Here is an 11,569-nt window from a genome sequence, read left to right on the forward strand (position 1 = left end):
GCTTATCACAAATACGGCTAATGGACTTTACGGCATAGATGGTATATCTGACGGGCAGAAAAGAAAGAAGGAAAGAAACGAGAGATACCTGTTGGTGAAAATATATGAAATGTTTTTAACAGACTCTCGTAAGGGCCAGCATATGTTGATATCGACGATATTCTTGGAGAAATGCCTACTCCTGGTTTAACTTCTTGTTAAGAGGGACTTGCGCAAAGTTCCGGAAGGTAAAAATGTTTTATGCCTTGAGTCATGAACTTTAGAACTGATCCATATCTAAGTTTGGTATTTTAGCTAGATCTCGAGTTTCTGCTTAAAGAGTTTCGGGAATAAGGCTATGCGGCGAAGTTATAAGCAGCTCTGACACCGTAAAAAGCTGGAGTATATGTTAATTGCAATTTGTCTTGGTCATTAGGGAAACTTGTATAGGAAGTTAGGGAAGACTACTTACTTCCGTCTTTAGAACAATGTCTCTTCCTCCAGGCACAAGTAAAAAACACAACATATAACGTGTGAATAGTAAATTTACCGATGGAAAACTTTGGCTAACTACCAAGATGACAATGTAGCTACCGTATGTGGATGAATTTAGTAAATAAATGACTCCATAAGCAGACTCCAATTCATGTGTAATCGACCTAACTATTAAAACTGCGAGCATCTTATTAGAATATGTGATTGGGAATGGCTTTCTAACTTTTAGTAATAGAGATAATAGATCAGAAAATAGTTTCTAAACTAGGGGTTGAGGGAGGCAAATTTTAGTATTGAGTGCATAATTCAAGTAAATTTTACCATGCATTTACGTGGAACAGAGCTCATATACATGTATTGGCACTTCATGTAAAGAGACGTATTTGCAGCGTGAACATTTTGTAGCATGAATGAATCTTTTCTGTTTTGTGAGGGAAGGAACCATGATTAAAGATAAGAAAACAAATTAGTATGAGCGCTCACAGAGGATTTTCCAACGATCTTTCAGTACGTCTTCATCCATCAGTTTTGTCGTATGTATGTACTAATTTGCTCTCGACTTTCGGAGATTTCAGAAGTTCAATACCAAGCATATAACAATTTGAAGGAGAAAACATCGGATGCGAAAAATCAGTACAAATATGTGAAAAATTTAATAAAGGAGTAATAAACAATATTTAGAATCTAAATTTATATAAATACGCATGCAGTCTGTCTGAAATTATGTTTGTATATCTGTGTATTTCAGTTCCGGAATACCCATTAAGCACACTAAGCACGCATTTCTGGCACCAGAAAAAAAATCAGTTTAATTGTTGATGATAAAGTTGAATGAATTATATACGACCATTTCTGTCTGCATGTACGAGTATTTTGATTTGGAATTACGGTAAAACTTATATTTTCCCACTTTTTAGATTTTAATATTATTGTTTTTAGTTTCACATTTTGTATGGTGAGAGGTGCCATATTTTCAGTGCTTAGGGCCCTGGAAGGCCTTGATCCGGCATTGGTCGATTTATATGTGCATCAACACAAAACAAACTCTTGGAGTTTAGAACGGACCTCAGTATTGAAGAAAACACAACAATTTATCCCTACGCACTTTCACAGAATGATGATATCGATAAAATACAAACGATCCACATCATCATGTATGTATGTATGTATGTATGTATGTATGTAATCAATGGGATAGAGAAGACTCTGAAAGAAGTTGGATCAGATCAAAATAAAGATAACAAATATTTGCATAGAAGATGAAAAGTGATTCGTTGGAAATAAAAATGTGATTTTACTCACCGAGAGTTTTAAGAATGATGATCATGATCATCGTCATCATCATCATCATCATCATCACTGTCCTTGTCAACAAGCACGATAATAATCTTGTAAACTTTTCAGGATTATGAATGTGGTCTTCGTAGTTTTGTTATGAGGGCTACTAAAACTAATCTATGTGATGACAATTTTAAAATATAACCTCTACAGTTCTAGCTCGCACGGTCACTCATGAAATCATACGCATTTGCTGAAACACCACTAATCACCGACTATTGTTTCCATGAAGCAGATTTAATAGTCGATAACTGGGATGCATAGATGGCATTGGCTGAACAATAGAACCGCGAATCGTATGTATGTATATATATATATATATATATATATATATATATATATATATATATATATATATATATATATATATATATATATATATATAACAGTTTGTGGCAGCCATATCACACAGAACGGTTCCAGTGATAAGTGATCTCAGTGATCTTTGAAAACATATATGAATTCTACCTTTATTCAATAGAAAATGATGGGAATACGTGCATAATAAAATGTTGTTATAATTTTGAGAAGACAATCAACAGAAAGACTTAAGAGACATTTCAGTGTAGTAATAAATATTTTTTTCCGAGGTTAATTTCCAATTTGCGATGCTGTCAAAATGTTAAAAGCAGTATTTGACATTTTAACTGCGCCATTTGTCTAATGTATACATTAACAGCTTGGAACAGTCTTACTGGAGTACCTACACATATCAACATTTTCTGAAATAAGACAATGACATTGTAATTCCAGCTGTAGAAAAGGTAGTCAAGTTGTCTGTGTTGAATTAAGAGGGATGGACGGAAATAACACCACCGTCATATCAGAAATAACACAGCCTCTATTCACAAGAACAACATGGTCTATCATTGCCTTCCTAATAGCTCTTATGGTCGTTCTCACCGCAGGAGGAAACTTGCTCGTCATCACTGCTTTCGCCACACAGAGGTCTCTCAGAAACTTCAGTGACTATCTCATCCTTAACCTAGCAGTATCTGACTTCATTATCGGCTCCGTTAATATCTCGTTCTATGGTCCATATCTACTCAGTGGAACATGGAACATCGGACGTGCTTTGTGTTTTCTCTGGTTGGTCTTTGACTATGTAACTCCAGCAGCCTCGACATACAGTATATGCATTATCAGCTTAGACAGGTATATTCAGATTGCTCATCCTGTATGGGCCCGAAGTCACCGCACAGATATCATGCTGTTTGTGTTCCTTTTGATCCCATGGATGATACCAACATTGGTGTATATGCCCTTGATTTTGCTTTGGGAGCCCATAGGAGGCAAGATTAGTATGCCACCGGGTCAATGCTTTGTTCCATTCTTTGACAACACGACTGTTTTATTTTTTGGTGTATTTTTTGAATTCGTGATTCCTTTTATAATTGTGGGTGTATTAAACGTTATGGTGTATGTAAGTGTTCGCAAAAGATCCCTCAGACTGCAGGGGTTAACAGCTACCAACAGCATTTCGGTGCAGCCAGGGTCATCGATTGATTGGGATCCATCGACGTCAGGGTATGTCAAAAGCAGCACTGACCCAACATCTAATCAACAAATGCAGACAAATGGGCGGCATATAACTGCCCCAAAAGGAAGAAGTCCAGGGCTCTCGACTGATAGGGTGCCATCGACGTCAATCTGTATCATCAGCAGCACTGAACCTAAATCTTATCAACAAATCCAGATAAATGGGCGGCTTAGAACAACCACAAAAGGAAGGAGTTTTCAGAACATAAATAAGGATCAGAAAGCAGCCAGATCCCTATTTACCATTGTATTTGTATTCGGAATTTGCTGGATGCCGTATGAAATCGCATCGCTGATTCGATCCGTATGTTTTCACTGTGTGGGGAGTGTGAATTTTGAAATAACCTTTTGGCTTCTTTGGATCAATTCCACAATCAACCCTTTATTGTATCCATTTCTTCACTCTAGGTATAGGAGGGCTTTTATAAAATTTACTAAATGTCACAGAGCTTCTGTAGGCCCATATCCGATTGGGTGATTCATATTTGGTAGTGAAATATCATTATGACTAAAGTTCTTGGGCATGTCATCACCAGAAGAAACAAGCAAAAGAAAAAGAATTTTCCTTTTTTTTTATAAATGTTTGATAAAGTTTGTTCATGTTAGGAAACCTTGTGGAATAGACCAATTCCAAATGGGTTTCATAATTACATGAAAATAAGATCATCTAGCCTATAACTCGAAAGATGTCTTTTACAACTCAGGTACGTTGCAATCAATGAGCAATGTTGATTTTAAACAAGTTAGTCATAACAAGATTGAGAGAAAAATAACCAATCACATGCGTTTTTTTATAATGTATTAAAACTCTACACTAAAGCATATCAATGTTGTTATTATTTTGCTCTGCATTAACCAACATAAATCAGTGTGCAAATCCGCGCACTTAAAATAGTCAAAATGTTTACAAAGTTAGAAAATACATAAATAAATACAGTTCTTATGCTGCGTCAGTTGGCAAAATACCAAGTAAGGGTAATACAACGTCAGATCGTTCATATACATATATATTTTGCATAAGCTATGCACACAACCAACGACCACATTCTAGTACAAGTATATTCTAAGAGATTGGGTTAAATCAAGTTTCACAACAACACAACTCACGGAGTATTGCAAATAGTTTCATACAAAATCTAGGTTGAGAGCGGATTAAATATATTATTTACTTCTGTATCAAAAACACCGAATCACACACAAGCTATCTTTGGCTTCTTTCCGCTTAGTACCTATTTTTGCAAAGCTTTCATAAATTAACACCTAAATGTCTACATGTGTTTCTTGAACACTCGTTAAAACCTAAGAACCATTTCTTGCCTGTGCTTCCTTTTGTAGTGAGATGCATTTCCGTTTAATATTATAATGTTACTCGTAATATATATATATATATATATATATATATATATATATATATATATATATATATATATATATATATATATATATATATATATATATATATATATATATATATATATATATATACATACATACATACATACATACATACATACATACATACATACTTTTTGACTATGTTGGTAGATTATAAGAGTCATTGTGTAAGGATCATCTTACATAGCTAACGTTTGAACATGGGTGTATTCTAAATATTAAGATAATATTTGTAAACACATTTACAACTTAGAATGCTATGGAAATGGGCTTTTGACTTCATCCTGGTCTTCTTATTGAATCTTAGTGTTTTATATTCCTATCTTAATATCTGTAGTGGAATCAGTCTTTTAGCTGCATTCTGCTGTGATTTGAGAGGGTTAATTATTTAAATTGTTCGTTGTAATTACAAAGTACTCATTGACTTTAGGACTAAATCCCTATTTTGGAACTGTTGTGAAGTCAGTCAAAGAGATTCAGGCACATTCAAGGCCATTGGCACATCAGCATATATAAGATTGGAATTTATTCGGAACATCACTGGAATTCATTCGGAACACTGTATCGTTTTGAACTTGTGATACAACTTTTAGGACTATTTGGAATTCAATTCACAATTCATTGTATATTTTTTTAAAATTTTAATTTTGTATTGTGGAGAAAAACTCATGCGTTGAATTTTACTACACTTGTTGGTTTTCGCTCTTTTCTGTTGCTAGGTTGAAGACCCTAGTGTCGTAAGATACCTTTTTGGAATTTCCAAAGCACACCCCTAAATGGAGTACTCCTTACATTTAATCAGTAATTGATCCATGTCTGACTTCGAAAGATTTAGAAGACGCATATTATCTGTAAAGGTACGACACGAATAATAGCCATCACAAAAATACAAAACCATACTTACGCGTTGACAACTCATTAAGAAGTTCAATGTACACAAAAGGCGAAGCCCAAGAGATAATATCCCACCTTGGTGTGTTCGTTTAAGACAGATATTCTTTGAGAAATTTTATTAGAAAGGATAACTACGCTATAATATTTGAGTATAAGTTAACAATCACTGCCCATATTAATGATTGGTTCCAATATGATATAATTTGCAAAATAAGTCATCATGCCATACGCTGTCAAAGTTTTCTATGCAGAAAAGCTACGTACAACCTGATTTGGTTTTCTTTAGCATAACAAACAAATTCATGGACTAAATGGAAGGTTATGTTGCAACACAGACCCTTCTGAAAGCCTTCCTGTAGAGAATTAATTAAAAACTCGGAAAAGTGATGGGTCATTATTGTCACGGAATAAGGCAAGAAAATAAATTGGTGTTGCGTTGGAACGATTATGTGTAACTGATTTCAAAGACGCGTACAGCGTTACCTTGAGAAGTTTATCTTTTTACCTCTACTAGTAGTGACTGAGTAATAGGTGCATCTGGTTGTTGATCACTCGCAGCGAGATATGTGGATTTCCGTATGTTCACGGACACTTTACTCTTGGGTCTTGCACGTGTGTTTTTGTACAAATAGGAAGCATATTGCTATGTGCGGGCACAATGATAGCCGAGATCCGCCTGGAGGTGTATTTTCTACGGTCATAGGGGTAAATAGTAGTTTATTTTAAGAACTTGTTTCTGTAATTGCGTCCATACTTTAAATGCTTCCTATCGATGTACTATTGTGTGTATTATTTTAGAATTATGGTTTGTGTGTTGAAAATAGTCGGTTTGATTTAGTTTGCCGTAAAGGTCTTTATATTAATGTATAAAGTTAAAGTTAGTATGCATTTTAATGTTGTTTTGTACTGATTATAAAGTGTATTATTTGTTTATGATTCATGGGATGTATATATTTTATTATTAAACATATTTACTCAATACAATATGCTAACCATTTATAGCTGATAGTGATGGCAGTGTGGTAACATAGAGCTGTTAATGTGGCAGCATAGCTATTAGTGTAGCATCATAACTGGCAATGTGGCTACATATCTAGTAGGGTGGCAGCGTAACTGGCAGTACATATCAGCTGGCAGTATGGTAGAGTAGTTGATGACAGTATTGCATCATAATTGAAAGCAGGACAGCACAGTTCCGTCACCGACAAAGGGAAGGTGGATCAACAATTCATTTCAATGAACTGAATTTCTAACGGGGCAATTAGAAATTGAATTATAATTTTTATTTTAATTTTCAGTACATGTGGTTATATGAACCGCACTCATTTTAAAAATAATATCATATTGTTGTATGAAGCATACTCGTTTCTTTGTTTACTAACATATTTACAGTATGGTGATACCATATCTTTTGGGGAATGATTCCTTTCTTCTTTTACATATTCATGAGAGTCTAGTTTCGTCTTTTGAATTGTCAGTGTGTAAGGCATATCATTATTAGAGTAAATGTGTTTCTTTATTGTTTTATATTTTTTATTCATTTTATGTTTTCATTAATATTTATTGTGATGGTTGTAAGACTTGCGTACTTAATTTAACATAAATTCTTTTCATTCATATATATTGTGTTCGGCGTTTTCTCTTGATCCAAATTCCATTCGGCTTCTATCCTTTTAAAATTATGCATCGTATTTAATAAAATCTTTTCAAAGCTCCTACAAATAAATGGTAGGATTATTATAGCCCGACAATTATTCCGGTTATTGTTTTCTTCCCTCCTTTAAAAGGAATTACTCTTAGACCATGTGTTAGTTAATCAGAAACTTGAAAACAAAGAGCTAAAACAGTTAACTAAGACTGACGTAAGTGTAATTCCACCGTACTTAATATGCTCCTAATATACATTATCCACTCCATCTTCCTTTCCAGGTTAAATATCAGAAATAAAAGATGACGTTCATAATGTACGATATAATTTAACTCTCCATTACAGGAAAACTAGTTCCATTGTCTGGCGGTTTCACTAACTTGCCAGTGGAAAAACGTTTTATCTAAATTCTGAGACGAATCCAAAGCTACAAAATAAACTAGCTACTAATCAACAACTTTTACAGTATCGCGAAAAACAATATCGCTGAATTTTATTTCCAAAAGTCTATTCGATTCCAGTTTTTTTTTTAATAAAAATTGTATATCTCTCGAAAATTGGCTTTGATACACGTTTGCAAAACTCAGCGATATCATAACTGTGTTGCTGAAAAGAAGTTGAAACACGTTTTCGGGAGTTTCGAAAGGTTGCTTCGCATTTTTTTGTAACGGGCGATAAAGAATAGTCAATATGATGTATATTTCTGAATATTCAATCATTAATATTTCCTTTCTGAACAAACATTTTCTTTGTACTAATCATAGTTGTATGCAATCTCTTCAAACTGATATTTCAGTAGGGCTTTAAGAAGGGTTTGAATTCTGAAGTGGGGACTGTTTCTGCTCTCAACAGCCACAGCATGAACTATTTGACAATGATATAAATCCATTTGCTTCCTGTTTATTTGGAGAAAAGTTTATAGCACTCTAACAGATTTTTGTGCACATTGTGTATTACCTTCAAATTATTGTCTCATTAAGGCTTAAAATGAAGGGTTCGAATTTTGAAGTGAAGAGAGTGTTTTTTCTTTTAAATTTCGGTTTCCGTAAATATGCAGGCTCTTTGCTCGGGGTTGATTTCTTTTTCCCTCCAGTTATACTACAGATGGTGAAAGCTTCAATCACATAAATTGCAAGATTAAATTTAAAATAACCAAATATCAGTCTTCGATTTTAAAAACTGTAGTATCATTATCAATTATTATCGGACATTCGACCATATCAAACCTTGTGGTCTCCAAAATGATGTGATCGTAGACTCCCTTGGAACCAGAATAAGAACTATATTGGTATCAGAGACATTTGCAAAAGTCAACATAGCCCAAAGAAAATAAATTATTGCGAACCAAATATGCAATATTTCACTTCTCCTCTGTGTACGAACAGGGATTGGAATTGAAATCTATAAGAATAACTATACAGACTCGGAATACAGGCTGTAAATATCGTGCAGGTTTTCTTTATAATCAGAGTTGATTACATTAGAAATCCCATAGCACGGAAAGTAACAACTAGATTTAATCTGATGCTAATTATGTCTCTAACTTGTATTGTACTTAACACTTATTTATACCATCATTTTGTCAGATTCTGCATAAAAACCGAACATTGACAGTAAACAAATAGTTAGCATCGACAGAGCCTACGAAGCGAAGTTGCTTTTGCAATAGCCGCTGTTCGGAAATGCCACATATATCAATACCTTGGTATGATTGTTCTCGAGACAAAAAGCACTTGACATAATGTCTGTTTCATTTCATGACAGTATATATAGATTAAGCTAAACGATAATAATGTTGGAAAGAGACAAACACACAAGCAGATAGCAAGGAATTGGCACAAGTGTTTATTCAACGAATTTATCCCGAAAATAATAACCAGCATTGTTCAGTCGCTTATTTGTTATCGTCTACAATAAATTGCCTTGGATGGAAAAAAAATTGATTTTTTAAATTTTCCATTCATCTGAAGAATCTTTTATATTTATTCCAGCCGGGATGGAGTCTGGACCTTCGCTTGTCATAATTGTTATGTAAGTAGGCTCAGAATCACGTTCGACAAGAAATTTATAAATTGCATCTAATTAAGAATTATGTTACCAGCAAACAATATTTTGGTTTGGATTCGAAATGCTCAAATAAAATCATTTTCCGAAATCTTGAAGATAATTACAGTCCGTGCCGCCATCTACGTCTTGCGTAGACTGATCCTTTTCGACTTTGTGATTCTGACAATAATTCATGACCTACGATGAATATCGTGACTTCATAAACTATGCATGACATCACTGGACCTATTTCTAACTCAGTCGTTGGCAGCATTGTTTGATACTGTATCTAGGGAAATAAATCAATCAGACTCTGTTTATATAGTATGTTGTATTGTCTTATTGTTACCCTGATCAGTGATTGCTTAATTATAAGTCTCCTAGATCTATTGTTGTAATGATTTTAATGTTCACATTTGAAATATGTATACAAGCAATAGCAACTGCACTTTGTTGTTCTTGTGACGTACCTAATATGATAACTAAAGCTTCACTAGCGTTAGCAATGTCGCTATTTCCACTAGAAATATTAATGGGGACCCCGAGTGGCCGAGCAATGTCACTATTCCCACTAGAAATATTAATGGGGGCCCCGAGTGGCCGAGTGGTCTAAAGCGCTCTCCGTTACTGATCACTGCCATCTCACCTCTGTCTGCGTCGGTTCGAGTCTCGGATTCGGCTAATGTGGGTATGTGAGAAAGCTTGCCAGGAGCTTCTCGTGGGTCGGTGGTTCTTTCCGGGGTTTTCCCGGGTTCTTCCTCCACCATTAATACTGGCCGCCATGCATAGCCTATCGTGTGCTGAAACATGGCGTTAAACCCCACAACAACAAAAGAAATATTACTTTACATTAGAGGATGTGGGCTGCTCTCCATTAGTTACATCTTTATTGAAGCTATTTTTAAAACATAAATATGTCACAGAAATTGGTTGCTGCAAACTACTTATGTACCTGAAAATTACAAATACTGTTTCACCCTTCTCAATACGAAATGACATCATATTAATCGAATTATTCGTTTATTTTAAGTTGTTAGCTACGACAGATGTTTTGTGTGACTGATTATCTTTAAGCACAAGCAGTGAAGGCCTCAGCCAGCAAACAATCTTGTTCAGTCCTTTTATAAGTGGTACACACTTTGAACATTGAGATGTGAAAAGAAGACTTATGTGTCTCTGGTTGAATTAGTATTGTTAACCATTGATACCTTATTAAGACAAATTTTTTTTACAACAACTCTGTTATCACTTATGACTTCATTTAATCAGAACATCGTTTTACTTTTGTTCGCAGTGTGGATATTATTAACCGATCATTAGCAGAATATATAGCAAAGGGTCTAACTTTCTTTGCAGCACTATATGTGGAAAGAAACAAGCGCGCACTACGTGGATAGTCACCTAAAAATGACTATGCTACAAACTTGGTCAAAACAATGAACCAGTCATGTGTCAAAATCGAACTCAAACTTTACAAACGCTACACGAGTTTCGATGAATACTGTGTTTGAGTCACAACTCGGCATTTTAAAACGCAATCACAATTGGACTGTATAGCATAAATCTACTGAAGAACATTCGAACATCGCTCTCATCGAATTTTAGACAATTAAGCCCATCCATATCAAGTGAGGATACTCGAATAAACGTTCATGAAATACATAACTTAAGATTCCAACTCGATTTTCATTTGCGTCTTATGGTTATATAAACTTCACCAAACAGTACATATGTTTCATTGACAACCTTCCGTTCGTACATAAATTAAATCATGAAATATACACTATAGGCGTGTTTATATTAACTATTTTATGAAAAAAAAACTACAAATCAAATGCAGGGTTAAAATTTTACAAATTTAAATTAAAAGAAGACCATACAAATATAGATAGTCGTCAAGCTAAAATCGTTGATCAGAAGATACAATCAACTTTTAAGTTTTGAATATTGCATCAAGCTTATGCAAATAGCAGTCTGTTGATCACAGTGTCTGATGTGAGAGACACAATTTTATAGTTCATATGTGAACTAAAAATTTAATCTTGTTACAAAGCCAGCCTAGGTTGACGTTTTAAAAAAAAAAAGACCAAATGTATCTAATTCATTTTATTTTAAAATATCCAAATGTGTAAAGTAGTTTAGAAAATGTCCATAGTTCTGTTATTCTAGTTTAATTCTAGCTAAAATTATTTTATCGACTGTCAACACTTTGTTACTTTGAGACAGAGCTTGATT

At 34.3% G+C, this 11,569-nt stretch overlaps 1 protein-coding gene across 1 annotated transcript; it reads left to right on the forward strand.

Moving 5' to 3' along the window:
- The first annotated feature begins 2,608 nt into the window (after nucleotides 1-2,608).
- LOC149807202 (histamine H3 receptor-like) lies at nucleotides 2,609-3,829 on the forward strand. Its single transcript, XM_089952300.1, has one exon. It carries the CDS (start codon nucleotides 2,609-2,611, stop codon nucleotides 3,827-3,829), a length of 1,221 nt encoding a protein of 406 aa, XP_089808426.1.
- Nucleotides 3,830-11,569: the final 7,740 nt, after the last annotated feature.

Source organism: Sinohyriopsis cumingii, chromosome 1 (assembly GCF_028554795.1).
Source record: "Sinohyriopsis cumingii isolate HCF-2022 chromosome 1, ASM2855479v2, whole genome shotgun sequence".
Lineage (NCBI taxonomy): Eukaryota > Metazoa > Mollusca > Bivalvia > Unionida > Unionidae > Sinohyriopsis > Sinohyriopsis cumingii.

Excerpts from the sequence above, each read along its gene's own strand:
- LOC149807202 (XM_089952300.1), top strand. The coding sequence starts at position 2,609 with ATGGACGGAAATAACACCACCGTCATATCAGAAATAACACAGCCTCTA.